The 17,961-nt window shown below is 50.0% G+C and overlaps 1 protein-coding gene across 1 annotated transcript in view; it reads right to left on the bottom strand.

The window, feature by feature from the left end:
- MYO5B (myosin VB) overlaps positions 1-17,961 on the bottom strand; it is a 195,103-nt gene that overhangs the window by 45,015 nt on the left and 132,127 nt on the right. The window contains exons 22-25 of the mRNA XM_060172332.1: positions 7,847-8,080; positions 3,080-3,164; positions 2,164-2,309; positions 534-653 (exon numbers count right to left, since the gene is read on the bottom strand). Of these exons, the coding sequence (XP_060028315.1) occupies positions 534-653; positions 2,164-2,309; positions 3,080-3,164; positions 7,847-8,080 (585 nt within the window). The remainder of the gene's footprint in view (positions 1-533; positions 654-2,163; positions 2,310-3,079; positions 3,165-7,846; positions 8,081-17,961) is intronic.

A 17,961-nucleotide genomic window follows, 5' to 3' on the forward strand; every position in this document is an offset into this window, starting at 1 on the left:
TGACAATACATCAGACTCATGCCTGAGACCCCAGAAGTCCAAGGTTCAGCCTGGCCAGCGAGGTGCTAGAGCTGAACAGTGCTCTGAATAGTATTTCTTATTCTTGAGGGGAAAAAAAATCTTAAAAAAGAAAAATGAGAGATCTCTGTTGGAGAGAGAGCATAGCTGCAGCTCAAGGAACTTGCAAGCCATGGATTCTTTCTATCTATTTTAATGACTGAGCCATTGCCTCTTAAGCCAGCCAATTCCTCTCTCTGCAACAGGTTCTCAGTCTTTCCAGAGGAGCCAGGAGTCCAGCCACCCTCCTTGCTTTCTGGGAGGGGTGAGGTGAGCAGGCTCCCACTGCTCTGCTCAGTACATGGTGCCTCCGGAACTGACTGCCGCCCACAGGCCTGTGTCAAGAATGAGCCCTGGATGTGCTGTCCACCACCACACCTGGGACAAAGTCTCCATGGGGAGCTCCACACAGCCAACAGTGACCCTCTACCAGCCCTCCTGAAGGGCAGAGGGCAGCCCGGAGCCCGCTTACTCACCTCCACCTGCTGGAGGGCATCTTCTGTGTCTCCGACCTCAGACGTGGAGATGGAGGGGTAGTTGGAGTCAGACTCTAAGCTGCTCTGGTTTGAGGGGTTCCTCCTGTGGCCTGGGCTTTGCTATTGAGGAGGGGGTGGGAGGATGTAAAAATGTTAATAAGAGCCCCAATGTCTCAAAGAGCAGTGAACCCTACAGCGAGAACTGTGTTTCGTTTCTCAACAAGAATGGGTATCCCTCTCTCTCGGACTGCTAAATAGAAGTACACTACCCCATCACCGCTCATCTACAGTTTTCACAGCCATCTGCGTCAGTCATCAACAAAACGACAGAGAACATGGCTCCACAGTTGCATCAACCTCCATTGTCTCTTAGTAAAATACAAATCCCTAACGCTCAGGCCCATTTCTCTCTCTTCTCTTCATTTACTTATTTGATTTTAACCTGATCACTAGCTCAGCTCTGGCTGATGGGGATGGAACCTGGGACACTGGGGCCCGAGGCATGAAGTCTTTTTGCTTAATCCTTATTCTGTCTCCTCAGCCTTAAGCTGACTTCTCTGGAAAGCCAGGGAGAAACGGCACTTTGCTCTGGGTCTAGCCCTGAAAGGCACAAAGAAGCGTCTCCCATCCGGCCCCCTCTTGAAAAGAATACTGCAAAGTAGGCTCCCCACCGAGTAGAGGTTGCTATTACACTACTCATTTAAAAATGCCTCCCCCAACGCCTTGCATTTGATTTCTCTTTGGGAGTGGAAACTAATCTTGGCAGATAATTTAAGCTGTCTCTATAAACTCCTATTCAGCTTCTCTTCCTGGCTTCTGTGTAATTAGCTTATTCTACCTGGTTTGAACATGCACTTCTGGAAGGACCGTTTCCAGGGGCACGAAAGAGTGACACATCCTGGAATGTGAAAACAGCACATGCCAAGCACACTTCAAGATTAGAGACATGATCACACCCTGGGGGTGTGATCACACCCTCTGCTGTGCACACTAATGAAGCTGGGGGGGGGGTGGGCTCCCCTCGACTCAGGTTTTGTTTCCACACAGGGCTTTTCCCAGAACTGGAAACAAACATGAGAATGCATGAATTTGGTCAGAATGTTCCTTCAACTCCTAACATATCTTTGTAAGACCCCAAAGTTGGAAAATGGTTTTATTTTTTTTTAATATTTATTTATTTATTTATTCACTTTTGTTGCCCTTGTTTTATTGTTGTAGTAGTTATTATTGTTGTTATTGATGTCATTGTTGTTGGATAGGACAGAGACATGGAGAGAGGAGGGGAAGACAGAGAGGGGGAGAGAAAGATAGGCACCTGCAGACCTGCTTCACCTTCGCTTGTGAAGCGACCTTCCTGCAGGTGGGGAGCTGGGAGCTTGAACTGGGATCCTTATGCAGGTCCTTGCGCTTTGTGCCACCTGCGCTTAACCCGCTGTGCTACCGCCCAACTCCTGGAAAATGTTTTTTTTTTTTTTTTTTTTTTTTTTGAGACTGACTCCCCCAGCCCAGCTCTTCCTTATGGGATAACTATATTCCAGTTGAAAGAACAGAAGCTCAGAGCAGCTGTGCTGAGTGTGAGGGATCCCTGAGGGGCTGGGGTGGCACAGAGCCACAATAATCCCTTCCTTGCCTTGAGGATGGTCATTTCATCCCGGAGGTTGTCGTATCTTTGCTCCAGGCGCGAGTACTCCTTCACGAGGTTCTGGTACCGGGACCGCTCCTCCTCCAGGTCCTTCTTCATGAGGTTCTCCTTCATGGAGCTCTGGGCAAATTCATCTGCAAAACAAGCACAAAGGGTTGCAGGGGCGCCTCCAGAGCAGATCCCCCACCAGGTCGGGCTCCAGTTTTCAGAGGAATCTCTCCTTTTAAGTTTGCCCAAGGCAAGTGCAGAAGCCAGACACCTGCTGAGTGTGTTCAGGGCAAAAGGGAAGGGGGAGAAGGACGAATACCGATGATGTCGCTCATGGGTGGAACTTAAGAAACAAGGACAGAAAGGCAGGTGCGGAAGCAACAAGGAAGACAGCTCCCAAGTGCTCCCCTGGAGGTGGGCACCTGTGCTGGAGTGTCTCTGCAGGTGAAGACACTGGAATCTTTTCATCTCCATTCTAAAAACCTCCTCAGGATAGTGGTGTGACTAACTGCAGCTTTGGGAGAAGCTACCAGAGAAGGGGGAGGGAGAAGAGAAGAGAAGAGAAGAGAAGAGAAGAAGAAAAGGGGAAGGAGGAGAAAGGGAAGAAGAAGAGGAAGGAGAAAGAGAAGGAGTAAGAGGAGAAAGAAGAAAGAGGTTGAGGAAAAGGAAGAGGAGGTGAACAGGGAGGTGTAGAAAGAGGAGAAAAGAGAAGGGAGGAGCAGGAGAAAGAGTGGGAGAAGGAAGAGAAAGAAGGGGAGGAGGAGAAGCAGGAGGAGAAAAAAAAGGAAGAGGAGAAGGAAAGGAGGAGGAGAGGGAGAGGAGAAAAAGGGAGGAGGAGGAGGAGAAAAAGGAGAGGGAGAAGGGGGAGGAGGAGCAGGAGTCCCACAAGGACAAAACCAAGCTCTTTAGTACTCACCTTGAGACTGGCACAGGATCTGGTTGTTGAGCTGTTCCTTCTCATCTTTCAAAAGTGCATTTTCTTGCTCCAGGTCTGCCACTCGCTGAAAGAGAGCAGCAGGGAGAGGTCTGTCCCCCACGGGCTCTCATGTAACTGGCTGTGCGCTTCAGTGCTCCTTTGACTTCAGGAGACTGACTCAGCCCTCAGACCTCCATGTGAGGGCCACAGCACGCAGAGGAAACACTTCTAAAGCACAGCAGACAGGCTCACCACCATTTCTGGTCTTCTGGCGCCCACAGGAGCCTCAGAGAAAGTTGGATGCTAAGCTTGCACACTGTGCTCAGGAGCTTACAAGGACTGAAAGGTCTCGCTTCCTTGCATCTGGTTTGCCCAACTTGGTAAGTCCTGAACTCCTGATCTGAAGCTTGGCAAAGTCTGGAGTTGACAGTGAAAATGACCTGTGGTCTTCATGCCCCCTGCCTGCGTCTGTCTTACTGGACAAGCATAGTGCAGGTGCCAGGAAGGGAAGGACTGCTACTGACATGCAAGTGCCCAACTTGGGGTTTGGCTTCTGACTCTACTAGCAAAAAAAGTTAGGCTAGGAGCTGGGTGGTGGCACACCTGGTAGAACATTACTGTGCACAAGGACCCGGGTTCAAGTTCCTGATCCCTACCTGCAGGGAAGAAGCTTCATAAGAGGTGAAAACAGTACGGTTTCTATCCCAAATAAATATTTAACTTTTTTTAAGTTAGGTGAATATTGCTGAAAATAAAATGGCAAAAAAAGAAGGGGGGAGAGAGAGGAAGATACTAAAGAAAAAGCTTGACTTATCCAGAAGACAAGTAAAACACAATGAAGGAAACGTCAGAAAAGAGCTGGGGAGGCAGCTCAGTGGTAGACTAGATGCCTTGTGAGTGTGAGGTCCTGAGTTCAATCCCTGAGACCACACACGCCCCCTAGGAAATTCCTATCAGTGTAGTTATTCTCATGAACTTCTCAGTGTACTAATTTGGACTTGCTGTGAGAGAAATTCAGAGAGGGGCTGGGTGGTGGCACATCCACTGAAGCACACATACTGTCATGGACAAGGACCTGGGTTCAAGCCCCTGGGCTCCACTTGCAGGGGAGAAGTTTTATGAGTAACAAAGTAGTGCTGCAAGTGTCTCTCTTTCTCCCTATAAATCACTGTCCTGTCTCAATTTCTCTCCAATCAAATAAGGGGGTGAGGAAAAATGGCTGCTGGGTGCAGCGGATTTGTTCTGCAGTCACTGAGCCCCAATAAGGGCCCATCTTCAATCTCTCTCCCCCTCTCTCTCTCTCTCTCTCTCTCTCTCTCTCTCTCCCTCCCTCCCGCTACCAGACACTTACTCTGCAGGAGGCCATCATGTGATTTTCCCCACTCATGTCATTTCCCTGTCTAGGAACACAGGTGAAGAAATGAGTGGTGCAAAGCTGGCAGGAACAAGTGCTCAGGCACCCAGAACAGAGCCCCACCTTCCTGAGCTTGTGTGAGCACAGCTGAGGATGGGCTAAAGCAGAGACCATGCATGCCACCATCACCAGTGACCTCAGTTTCCCCACTGGAAAGCTGTCACACACCTCGCTGGCTGCTCTCCATTCAGTGGAAGGATGTGTACCACCACCTCGCACCCCCCCCCCCCACGGTTGGCTTCTCTTGCTCTTTTTAGTGCCCGATAGAGATTACATTTACCCACAACCTCACTCAACTGCTCGTGAATTTTCCCCTGGTGCTACATGGTTTTCCCACATGGCACCAGGAGCTCGAACCTGGACCCTCACAGGTAATAAGGTGAGTGCTCTACTGAGTATCCTGTCTCCTGCTCTGAGGAGGACTATTTATTTATTGATTTGTTCATTTTTACCAGAGCATTGCTTAGCTCTGGTAGGGAAGAACTGAACCTGACACCTCGGGCCCCAGGCATAAGAGTCTATTTGCATAACCATTCTGCTGTCCTCTGTCCAAGAAGGATCTTTTAAATAAAATTTTTTGACCCAGAGTACAGAACTGTACCTAATGTATACCAGGCCTCACTAAGTATCTGCTGAATGAATGAAGGCCCATGAGGTCCCACCTTTTCTGCAGTGACCTTCCAAAGAGAGGGGGTGAGGCCCTGTTTCTACCCCCACTGGCTCCTGGTGAATCCTGAAACCACAGAAAGCACAGCCCCAAGGCTTAGCAGCACAAAGCCTGCCCTATGCTTTGAGGTGCAGACTCAAGCAAGTCATCACCACCACCCCCCAGACCACTGTACTTCCGGCTGGAGGATCTTAGGCCCTTTACACTCTTACTCCCCAAGGTCACCCAAGCCAGTGGTTCTGGGACTGATGCATGACCGGGCTCACCTGTGCCAGCCATGAGGGCCTCTCCATCAGACCTGGGCCCATGAGCTTGGCTGCTCTCCCTCACCCACCAGCATCCCTGCACTAGGCCGGCCCAGGTGGCCCCAACAAGTGGCCCTTGGGGACGATACTGGATAATGAGTCGACCCTCTGTGCTGAGACTGACTCAGGAGCCACAGCTCTTACATGAAGGAGAGCAAGCAGCTTGACTGCACAAGTCTGCCAGCAGAGGGAGGGCCGGCAACTTTACTTCTTTGAATTCAATTTATTATCATATCGAACATCAGATCTCATGCATGCTTGATTTCACTGCACTGGGTCACTCTTTCATTCAGAAAGACAGAGATGGAGAGAGGGAGGGGGGAGGGGGAGAGGGGGGGGGAGAAGGCTGGGTGGTAGCACACCAGGTTCAAGTCTCCACTCCCCACCTGCAGGGAGGAAATTTCATGGACAGTGAAGCAGGTCCGCAGGTGCCTCTCTCCCTCTCTATCTCCCCTCTTGATCTCTCTCTGTCTCTATTCAGGAGTAATAATAAATAAATAAAATATATCTTAATATAAATATAAATATAAAATATAAATAAAGAGAGAGAGGCATCACAGCACAGCTTTTTCCCATACCAGAGCACTTGCCGTGTGGTGTCAGGATTCCAGCCCAGGTGACACATATGGCAAGGTAGGCAGCCTACCTGGTGAGTCATCTCTCATCCTGGCTGATACCTTTCACCTGAAGAAAACACACATATGCACACGTGCTCGAGCACGTGCTACCAGGGTGGTAGGTCGAGGCACAGAGAACTCTGGGCTGAGGTCACTGCACGAGGTCCCTTCCAAAACCAGGGAGCCTGCTCACTAACCTGTTAGGCTGGGGGAGCAGAGCAGAGGTGCCATGGGCCTACCGCACAGAGGTGAATCTGCCTGCTGTGCCATGGATCTGCTGCCCAGCCTTGCACAGCCCCTGCAGGAAGGGTGGTGCTGCCCCATGGCCTGCCAGTTAGCGTGGGATCCAGGCGCTGCCTCTGCCAAGTGGTGCGGCAGACTCCATAACTCAACAGCTCCTAACCTCTCTGCACCCCTCAATCTTGGAAGAGCCCCTCCCCATGACCCACAGGAGAGCAACTGCCTGACTATTCAGCATTTACTTAAAACTGGACACATTGTCTTAGAAAAATATGAAATCCTAACATGGTACAGAGGACTTGGGGTGGGAGGGGAACCAGCCCCCCGACATGCTACCCTGTCATTGGAAGGATCAAGTTTTGAAGACCCTGCCTCCATGTTGTCTCCTCTTGGGAAGAGGCAGCCAGGGTCCTAGAGGAATCCCTGGATATTAGTTTCTTCCTGGGTTTTTCTAACTTGCGGTTTGCTTGTGTGTGGGGTCTGGGACAGGGTTGTTCTGATTTTCTCTCTCTCTCTCTTTCTGCCTATTGCCCTTCTTTTGCCCTGTCTTTGGACTTTCTTTAAATGTCTTTTTGCCAGTTCCAAGTTCTATTGTATTCAAGGCCTAGTTCAGCACACTCTGCAGAAAAAGTAACAAGTTCTCTCTCTCTGTCTCTGACAAGGGAATCTACTTCTTTATTTTGCTCTGCCAAAGACAATTTCTCTATGATAAACATGGTATTTATTGGAATGGAGACTTGGATATTTCTGAAGTGCTGAATTCCTACATCCTAATGCCTGATGGGAAGCAGGCCTGGGCTTGGTGGGGGAGCAGGGGTGGGGGTGAGTGAAGCTGGCTCTGTGGGCCCAGAAGGAAGAGCCTTGCCCCTGAGAATCAACATACCCCCCATTGAGTGAAAGTAAAGCTGAAAATTAAAAGACCAGACTTTGAGGTTCCCCTGGGTAGAAAGGTGCTCTGGGTGTCTTGTCTAACTGGTGCACAAGTGCAGGAAATGGACTTTCCTTTATATCTCAGGGCTCCCAGTCTCAGGATGGCCCATCTTACAGGGAGAGAGTAGCCTCAGGGAGCTGTCAGGCAGAAACTGCTAAGGCTTAACCTGGGAGGCAAATCTCCCCAATTCCACAAGTGGGGATGGGCGGGGATGGTTAAGAGTGTCTCCTCGCCCCTGTGGCAGAGTTAGTGGGAAAATCCACCACCTCTGTTCCCTCTTCTTTTGCTAACAAGGAGTCAGGATCCAAAGCTGACTTGTTATATTTCTGGGGTTCAGTGCCTGCATGACAAGTCCACTGCTTCCAGTGGCCATTTTTCCTTTTTCTGCCCTCTCTTTGATTAGATAGGATAGACAAAAACTGAGAGGGGAAGGGGAGGGAGAGAGAGACCTGCAGACCTGCTTCTGCACTCATGAAGCATCCTCCCTGAAGGTGGGGAGTAGGAATTGCATGTAGGTAATACATAGGACTTGGGGGGGGGGGTGTTCTGGCGGACGCCCCACCAACCACCATCCCGTCCTGGCCTGGACTTGCCTTCCTCAGCTCGTGGTTCTCCCTGGTGCGGGCGTCCTCCAGGACCTTGTGCTCCGAGTGTGCCCTCTGCAGCTCGGCCTGCAGGCTCTCCACCTGCTTCTGCAGCCTCAGGCTGCTGTCTCCATGGTAGCTCTGCTGGTAGTGGGCAAGCTCCTTCTTCAGCCTCTCCACCTCCATGGTGTGCGTGGAGGTGACCGATGACAGCTGCTCCGACAGCATCTTGAACTCTTTGTTCTGCAGGAGGAGAGCAAGGTTATCTGGCCAGGCAGAAACACATGATGGTGATGTGAAAAAAAGAAAAGAAAAAAAAAAGACAGAAATGGACTTCCAAGGTGGAATTAAACCTCACAGTGGCTGCACGGCTGAATGCGGCCCTGGATCTCCCTAACAAAACCCTGTTGTGGACCAAGCGGGAGTACAGAAGACAAAGCGCCAGCACTGCCCTCTGGGGAGCACTCAGGAGTGCCGGTGGAGCTGGCCCCTGGTCAGCCCAAGCCCACATCTGGGTTTTTCAGCTGTGGGCACAAGGCAGCTGGCTTCCCGGCTCAGGCACCTTCACACTTCTCTGCAGGTTCCCTTGCTCTCTCCCATTGGGTCCTCTTGCCCTTGAACTTACTGGCACAGAGAAAGCTGCAACTTAATCGCTGGCTCCAGACAAAGGACCCCTTCAGCATCCCCTCTTCCATGGGGGGCCCTCTGCAGGGCCCGGGAGCCCTCTCACCACCTGTCAGCTGGCCCTGTCAGACTTGGACTCCAGAAGCAGATGCATTGGTGGGATCCACCCTGGCAGAGTGGGTCCCCAGTCAGGCTTCTGCCCAATGACAGATAAGGCTCACGTGTCTTCAGGGGAATTGGGACATGGGCTGTGGAAGAAGCACCGAGAACCCAGGGCTGGTGTCAAGAACTAGTGTTACTTGTGGGCAGAAGCTGGTGCTGCAGTTCAGAGGTCAGCAGAGTGGTCAGTGGGGGGTTGGGGGGGAGAAGTAGAGAGGATAAAGTAGTTTTTTTTCAGCTGAGGAGATAGCACAGTGGTTTATGCAGCTGACTTTCATGCCTGATGCTCAGAGGTCCCAAGTTCAGTCCCTGGTACCTACCATAAACCAGAGCTGGGCAGTGCACTGCTAAATCAACCAAATACGTGACACACATATCATAATGTATGAAGACCCAAGTTCAAGCCCTCAGTCCTCATCAGAAGGAGGGAAGCTTTGTGAACTTTGTAGAATGTTGCAGGTCTGTCCCTCTCTCCTCCCCATCCCTTTCTCTATCTCCCTTTCCTCTCTGAATTTCTCTCCATCCTATCAAAAAACATATACAATAGGTAACAAATTTAAAAATAAATAAGCAAACCCCTGCCTGGGAGGCGACACAGTGGGTAGAGTTCTGAACGTGAGTACATGAGGTTCCAAGTTTTGCATGTACCTGAGTGATGCTCCAGTTTTTTTTTTCTTGTCAAGAAATCATTAACTTTTTTTTTTTTTTTTCAAAGTTAGGGATCTTCAAAGACTCAAGCAAGCAGAAAATAGCTATTGATCCCCCCTCCTCCTATTCTCTGCAGCAGCTCCAAGCAGAGCAGAGCAGAGCAGAGCAGAGCTATCGGCTCAAAGCTGAGGCATCGCAGGGCCCAGTGATTAACGTGCATCAGAAGTGAAGCTTCCTGGCAAGGGATGTGCGCTGGTGAGACGACGGCTATGAGACCCAGCACAACACTGGAGACTTGGGACACTCCGGAACTCAACACTGAGTCCTGCTGCCAGAGTCCAAGAGCACTGGTGCCTCAGAAAGAGGCACTCCTGACACCCTCCCAGCTATAGCTGGATGCCCTTGTGTCTGCTGCTGGCAGCCTGCCTCGCTCTAAGTGGTCACAGTTAGAAATCTAAACAGGTAGCATCTGTCTACAAAGCCTGGTCCCACCTGCAATGACCTGGGCACAACTGGGAAGCAGCCAGGAGTGGGGTTCAGGAAGGAGACTCATGATGGAATCGAGTCTTCTCCACAGACCTAGAAATGAGGTTCATCTAGCTGTCAACCCAACCCCCGACAGGCAGCACGACCAGGCACAGATCACTGGGAGCTGGGGGAGGCCTGGGCTGCAGGTGTCTCTGGATGGAGTGGAGAGAGAGGCATAAAAGATGGTAGTACCAGGGAATGGGGGCCACAGACCACTCATGAGGAAAATCCTGCTCTGGAGGCAGGTAGTGGCAACCTGTGCCTGGGAAGTGGTGACACTGACAACCAGGAGGAACTCAGGTTCGGGGAGGCGGGGAGCCGAGGGCTGCTGGAGCTGCACGGCCCCAGCCACACCCTGATATGATTAGTCACTTGACTCTCTGTGTCATGTTCCCTCACGTGCGAAGGGACATGTTCCTTGGGGGGTGGGCGGGAGGGGGTGAGTGAAGATTCAGGAAGATTGGTGCCAGGCACATAGTGAGTGTTTAATAAACAGCAGTCTCCACCATCATTTGATTTTCTGGGGAACCCTCTGGATAAAAAAAAGGCTTCCTGCTGGCTGCCTGAGGGTGGTGGGCAGAGTTCTAATAGCAGCACCTGGGCTGCTCCCTATTTTACCACCAGTGCACCCCAAAACCTTCCCAGCAGACTCATGGTATCTGAACACTTTGTGTTCTGATATATGGCTCCTGAGAGGAAGACCCCAGAAGGGCCAGCAGGAACCTGCTCTCTGCCTTGTGCCCACAGGTGGCCATGGCTGTGCAGCCAAGAGTGGCACCGGGCAGGGCCCAGGAGCTAGCCCACCCCATGCCCCAGATGGCAGGCTGAGCTCCCGAGGAGCTGCCTTCATCCATGTGACCCAGAGACTGGCAGCTCCTCCTGGTCACTGGGGGCTTGATATTGGATGCTGGGGTTTCTGAACCGGTACCTGCTTCCTGGGGCTCCTAGACATCCCTGGAGGGTGCTGACTCTCCTGCTGAGGGGCTCAAACCTGCCTTCAGAGGCCTCACTGAGAAGGGAATCTGACAGTCCCTGATAACTGACTTTTTCAATGTTAACCCTTTCTGTCAAAGGTCATTCTAGGCAAGATCTCTCCCCATTGATGATGTATTTTGTTACCTATGAAAAAAATGTCATATGAAGCAGAGAGAGAGAGAGAGACAGAGGGACAGAGAGAATGAAGGGGGCCAGGCCAGAGTACTACCCTAGTACATGCAGCAGTACAAGCAGGGGATGGAACCTGGAACCTCAGGCATTAAAATCTGATGCTCTACCAGTTGAGCTGCAGGAAACACATCCCCTGCCTAAAGGATACAGCACCCACCTCTCCCTTCAGGCAGTGAGCCTGATCATCTTTTGGCTCTACAGGACCTCTGTGAAAGCCAGAAAAGGGACCGCGTTCCAGGGAGATGAGCTCCAAGGGCTGCCCCCAGGGGTGGACATGATGTGAGGTGCACAGCCTGGGGCAGAGGCTGCCCCTTCCTCAGGGAAGCACTGCAGCAGGGACCGTGGAGCAGGACATGGGCTGCATTTCAGCTTATTCCTTTAGCCTTGTGCAGTGCACAGCTTGCAGAACTGGACATGAGGAACTCCAAGTTAACTACCAGCCAGCTGTCTACAGACTCATGGGGGCTGGCAGGGGCATTACAGGGCAGCCTGAATCTTAACCCAGTGGCAGCACCTGGGTGCTTCTTACGGATTCACTGTGATTCACTGACTGTTCCCTGTCAAGCTGCTGAGCAACCCCATTTCACAGCTGAGAAGAGTGAGGCCCAGCCAACAAGAAAGTGATGATTTGTGACATACTATTAAAACTTGCCAAATGTATATGGATGGAGGTCATAAAATATGATTCAACTCAATGTGTCTACTGACTATATACTCACTAATTGTTCTAATCTACTTGACTTTAAAAGACTCGGAGGAACTCATATCTGTAATATATTGTCAAGTAAGATATATTTGGTAGTTAAGTGCTCACTAAGGTCTAAAAAACTTCACTGACATCATAAAAAAAAAAGAAAGAAAAAGCTAAGAACTGTAGGCTCAACTAGGCCAGAGCTGGGAGACATTAAATTCACAGGAGTTTTATTTGTTTGTTTGGTCGGCTTTTTTGTTTCTTGCCACCAGGCTTATCACTAATATTTGGGGCCTACATGATGAATCCACTGCTTCCAGTGGCCATTTCCCCTTTTATTTCTTCTTTTTTTACTTGATAGGACAGAGAGGGAGAGAACAAGGGGGGAGATACAGAGAAGGAGAGACACACCTGCAGTCTAGATTCATCACCTGTGAAGCTTCCCCCTTCCCACAGGTGGGGAGAGGGCAGTGTGTGATCGACTGGGTGTGCCAATGCCTGGCCCCCCTAGATTTATTTTGACTGAAAAATGTCACACCAGAGGCCTCCACTATGGACACTGTAAGAAATGGTCCTCAAGACGGCCACAGCATTCACTGCTGATGAAATGTAAAGGTTGTGGTTTAGCCCATCACAGACTATGAAAAGCTGCTGGAGGGTGGTGCATTGCACCAAAACAAAATGCTCTGGGGAGGGGGGGGAGGTGGAGAGGGTGTTGGCATCCTGGTGCATGATGGTGGCAAAGGACCCAAGTTGGGGGTCACAGTGTTCTGCAAACACCTACCGTGTGTCAACATCTATACTGTAATCCATTACCCCGATAAACTCATCTGGAAAAAAATTCAGCTACTGGACACTGCTTCAGCACCATAGACGGCCCCCACCCTCTCATACTATTCTATTTCTCTTTCAACAATGCTCAGGAAACTCCTTTCCTTGTTTGCTTGGGGATTTGGCGCCAGTTTTGCTCCCTGTTCCTCTAGTAGGGTGCACAAACCTTATGTGAATTCTGGCTGCTCACCTTACCCTGGCTTTCTCTTTCACTTTTCGCTGTCTCTGACTTCTTGGCAGTGCTACTGTTAATCAGTTCATTCATTCATTTTCATAGGTTATCTGTTTTTTCAGAGCTGGAGCTGGGGTTTCATGCATATCTGATTTCACTGCTCTGGGCTGCTTGTTCATTTAGAGAGACAGAGAAAGACAAAATGAGGGAAAGACGCCACAGTCTCCCCACACGGTGCCAGGGCTCGAACCTATGCATAGCAGGTGCTAAGTCTCTGACACCAAGGAACAAGTTCTTTTCAGTGATTCTACAGCTGGAATCAGAAGTCACACTTCAGACAGATCATGGCAACCAGTGAACTAGATGGTACTGAACTGGAGAAATTACCTTACAGATGCTGATCCCCTCTGAAGAACTCAAGGCCCAATGAGAGACCTGGCCGTGATCTCAAACGGCAAGTATGACTGCTCAGGAGGGCGGGTCTCTGCCCAGCTGTCCATGCAGCTTGACCAGTATCCTGGGATGTTTTCACCCCTGTGGTCCCTGGCTCAGATGCATCTCCTTCTGGCTTAAGAATCTTCTGACATAGGAACAGCTGCCTCAACTATTTCTGTGCTTCACTTTAAAAATCACCCCCACTGGTGTACCCGGTTAAGCATACATGTTACCATGAACAAGGACCCGGGTTCGAGCCCCTGCTGTCCACCAGAAACACACACACAGAGGGGGGAGGCAGACAGTCAGTCAAGCAGAAGTAATATTTTTTTCTTTTGTGAAACACTGCATAACTAGGTGGAGGGGTCCTTTGAGGCTGCTCTCATGAGGCCACAGTGATGGGTCCAAGTCTGCTTTATGGTCTGCAAAATGCCTGGTACACGTGTTTATTTAGAAGAGGCTCCTAACAAAACCTGCTTTCTATGACTTTTGAGACCTTTAGCTCAAAGACCTCGACAGGGATTTTAATCAACAAACGCTTTTAAAAAATATTTATTTGATTTGATTTTGCTTTATATGACAGAAAGAAATTGAGAGGGGGGAGGGGAGGGAGAGAGGGAGAGAAAAAGAGACATCAGCAGATTGCTTTGGTGTTTATCAAGTGTCCCCCCTGCCCCGAGTGGAGACTGGGGCTTAAACGCGGGTCCTCACACATGGCAAAGTGTGTGCTCTACCAAGTGTTCCGCCACCTGGCCCCTTAACAAAAGCTTTCCTTTAATCTGAGAAGCCTGCACCACATGGCAACACAGAGGAGACAGACCCTGGGAATCCCTCCACTGCTATAGTTCATGTACAAACCTCCTGCTTCCGTGACTAAAGAAAGAAATGACTAAAAGGACAACCTTTAGCATGTAGGAAGCAGTATTCATAGCACTGTGTGTGTGATTATTTTTTGCCTCCAGGGTTATTGCTGGGGTTCAGTGCTGGTAGTACGAATGACCACTCTTGGTGGTCATGTTTTCCATTTTATTGGATAGGACAAAAAGCAATTGAGAGAGGAGGAGAGAGAGAGAGAGAAAGAGAGAGAGAGAGACCGAGACCTACAGATCTGCTTTGTCACTTGTGAAGTGTCCCCCCTGCAGGTGGGGAGCAGGGGCTTCAACTCGGGTTCTTGAACTGTGTGCAGCACCACCTTCCCCCGGAAAACAGTATTTTAATTGTTAAGAAACTGCTTTATTTCCTAGCAATCTTCCCATATGCTTTTCCACCTGGTATGTTTGATGTTTGATTTCACTTACTATTTCCTAAATGAGGTGAAGTTTCTTTTCATCTGGATAGCATGTTAACACTATCATATGCTATTTGATTACTAAATCGCATATTTATTTTAACACTAAAAATGGGGATGCAGTTGAATGCACACATCATCACGCAGGAGGACCTGGGTTCAAGCTCCCAGTCTCTACCTGCAAGGGAAACACTTCACAAGCAGTGAAGCAGTGCTGCAGGTGTCTCTCCTCTCTGCCTCTTTCTCTGTTTCTGCCTCCCTAACAGAAAAAAGGTCACTTGGAATGGTGAAGTCATTATGCAGCCACCCAGCCCCAGTGATAACCTTGTTGATAAAATAAAACAAATAATGGAAATAATAGTACCCCATAACCTGTGGTGAGGACTCTGAGTTAAATGGAGGTGAGGAGAGTGCCAAGCATCTAGCTGGGCAGCATGGGGAGGGCTGCAGCTCTACCCGCTCCCCACACCCCCTGCACACAGGGCACCCTGCCGAGGGTGGGGAGCGCCTTGCACCATTCACAGCTGTGTGCCAAGCAGGAAGCTCAAAGCAAAAAGCTCTTTTTAAAAATAGGCCTTTTAAAATCTGCTTCTCTTTGGTTATTTGAGCACGTGGACTGAAAAATAACTAGATTTATTTTTAACCTGGGAAATCAACTTCAGAAATCAGCAATGCTAAGATGAGGCATGGAGCCTGGGACCAGGCAGAGGTCCTGGGTGCTGCACAGGACTCCTGGAGCGGTAGCCTGCCACAGCCTGTGCAGTGGACACTCCACATGTGCCCTGAAGGCAGGCTGGGACACTGTCACGAAGCAGATGCCACCAGCCACCACTACCACAATGACAGCCTCTGCACGTTCTGTGCTTAGAATTTTCATTTTTTAATGAAATATATTTTTGATATTATTCATTTATGTTTGCACAGAGACAGAGAGAACCTGAGAGGGAAGGGGGTGCTAGAGAGGGTAAAAGGGGAAAGAGAGGGAGGGAGGGAGAAAGATAGAGATAGAGATAGAGATAGATAGAGAGAGAGAGAGAGAGAGAACCACTCACACCCGCAGATGGGAGCTGAAGGCTGAACCCAGGTCCTTGTGCACTACTCCCTTTGCCTGTCCCTCTGAGCCCACCCCAGCTCAGGTACATCACTTCAGGCTGACCAGGGCAGGCCAACCCAGACCTGGGCTTTCTGTCTCTCCTCCCACTAAGGAGTCATGCTGGACTTGACACCTGTCTAGGCCACACCAAGAAGCATGAACGCCTTGCTGGTTTGGGCTCTCATCTGGGCAGCAGGTGTGAAACGACTCATTTCTTTTCCTGTGCTACTACAGTCACTAAAAGCTTTAAAATGCTCAGCCTGGGCGATAGGTGGTGGTGCACCAAGTGGAGAGCACACTTTACCATGCACAAGGACCTGGGTTCAAGTCCCTGGTCCCCATCTGCAGGGGGAAGCTTTACAAGCAATAAAGCAATGCTGCAGATGTTTCTCTCTCTACCTCTCTCTTTAAAAATCTAATTTATATTTAATTTCTTTTATTTAATTATTATTGGATAGAGACAGAGAAATTATGAGGGAAGGGGGAGACAGAGAGGAAGAGAGACAGAGAGACATCTGCAGCCCTGCTTCACCACTTGCGAAACTTTCTCCCTGTAGGTGGGGACCAGGGGCTTGAACCCAGATCCTTGAACACTGCAATGTGAGTGCTTAACCCAGTGTACCACCGCCTGCACCCCCAATCTACCTATTTCCCCCACCTCCCTTGTCAATTTCTATTTGTCTTATCTAATTAAAAAAAAAAAAAGGAAAGAAAAAGCCCACTGGGAATGGCGGATCATAGGGCAGGCATGAGGCCCCAGAGATAAGCCAGGCAACAATAAAAAATAAAAATGCTCAGAGTAGAAGAGATACAACAAAACCAACTGGCCTTCCAGACTAAGCCTGGTGGCCTCAGCTCTAATTGCCTTTCTCTACCGGACCACAACATTCACCTGTGCTCTTACTCTTTTCTCCTCCCACCCCATTTTCCTTCCTCAGGAGGAAGCTGAAACCCTGCAGGACACTGAGAAGCCTGGTTAGCTGGCCATCTAAACAACCTGCACAAGCAAAGTGACAGCAAACCAACTCTCAGTGCCAGGGACCCAAATTAGCAATAATGGTGCACAGAGACTGGGCACTTTATTAAATGTGTGCAATTTTTTAAAAAGCAGAAAACTGAGGAGGCGGAGCCAGGATGGTGTGACAACACTTCCTGACTCTCTGCAAAGCAGCTGCTTAAATCCTGGGAATTTGGAGTGAGGGCAGGGTTTCCAGGCTAGTGGTGGAGGAGGTGTACAGGAGGGAGAAGGAGGAGAGCCACAGACCATGTATAGGCTGAAGCGGGCTACAGAAAGGACAACGCACAAACCAGACCCGGAGCCGAGGTGTCCAGCAGGATGCTACCATGATGCCAACCTGACTTTGCTGGGCAGACAATCCCACCATTATGTCCTGGAGCCCCGCTTCCCCAGAGCCCTGCCCCACTGGGGAAAGAGAGAGGCAGGCTGGGAGTATGGATTGACCTGTCAATGCCCATGTTCCGTGGGGAAGCAATTACAGAAGCCAGACCTTCCACCTTCTGCATCCCACAATGATCCTGGGCCCATACTCCCAGAGGGATAAAGAATAGGGAAGCTATCGGGAGGGGAAGGGACAGGGAGTTCTGGTGTTGGGCGATGTGTGAAATTGTACCCCTCTTATCCTATGGTCTTGTCAATATCTCCATTTTATAAATAATTTTTTTAAAGCAGAAAACTAACATCTTATCATTGCTGCAGGAGCAGAGCAGCCTGGGCTGGTGTACTGCTTCTAGCACTTTCTATGTAGGTGACTTGGTTGAGGTACTTGACGTCCTTAATCCAGTTCCCTCATCTGCAAACTGATCTATGTTGCATGAGGATCAGAAGAGAATGCCTGAGCACTTGCGACGGGGCCTGACGCCTGGTAGAGAGCTCAGAAACTGTGGGGTGGGGAGTCGGGCGGTAGCACGGCTGGTCAAGCGCACGTGGCGCAAAGCGCAAGGACCGGTATAAGGATCCCGGTTTGAGCCTCCGGCTCCCCACCTGCAGGGGCGTCACTTCACAGTCGGTGAAGCAGGTCTGCAGGTGTCTAGACAGACACCTCTCGCTCTGTCTTCCTGTCCTATTCAACAATGACAACATCAAGAACAACAATAACTACAACAATAAAACAAGAGCAACAAAAGGGAAAATAAATAAATATTAAAAAAAAGAAACTATGGGGTGAGGGGACAGCACTGCCCTATTGGCATCAAATTCTGTCCCCACAGTACAGTGACCACTGTGTTTCAAAGTCACCCTCTGTCCACTGAGGCTAACACAGCACTCCAGACAGCCAGGCACTCAGAAGGGCATTTCTGGGGCAGAGGACTAGGCACCTAAGCCAGCAAAAACCAGGTGTCTGAATACGTTCATGCAGGTGTGGGCACTTCCAATCTTCCCAGTCCAGTGGCAGACAACCAGTGGTCTGACTGTCCAGTTCCTCTTAGTGTCCCACACCCTACACCTGTAGGGACTTAACTGATGACT

This window comes from Erinaceus europaeus, chromosome 15 (genome assembly GCF_950295315.1).
Source record: "Erinaceus europaeus chromosome 15, mEriEur2.1, whole genome shotgun sequence".
Classification (NCBI taxonomy): domain Eukaryota; kingdom Metazoa; phylum Chordata; class Mammalia; order Eulipotyphla; family Erinaceidae; genus Erinaceus; species Erinaceus europaeus.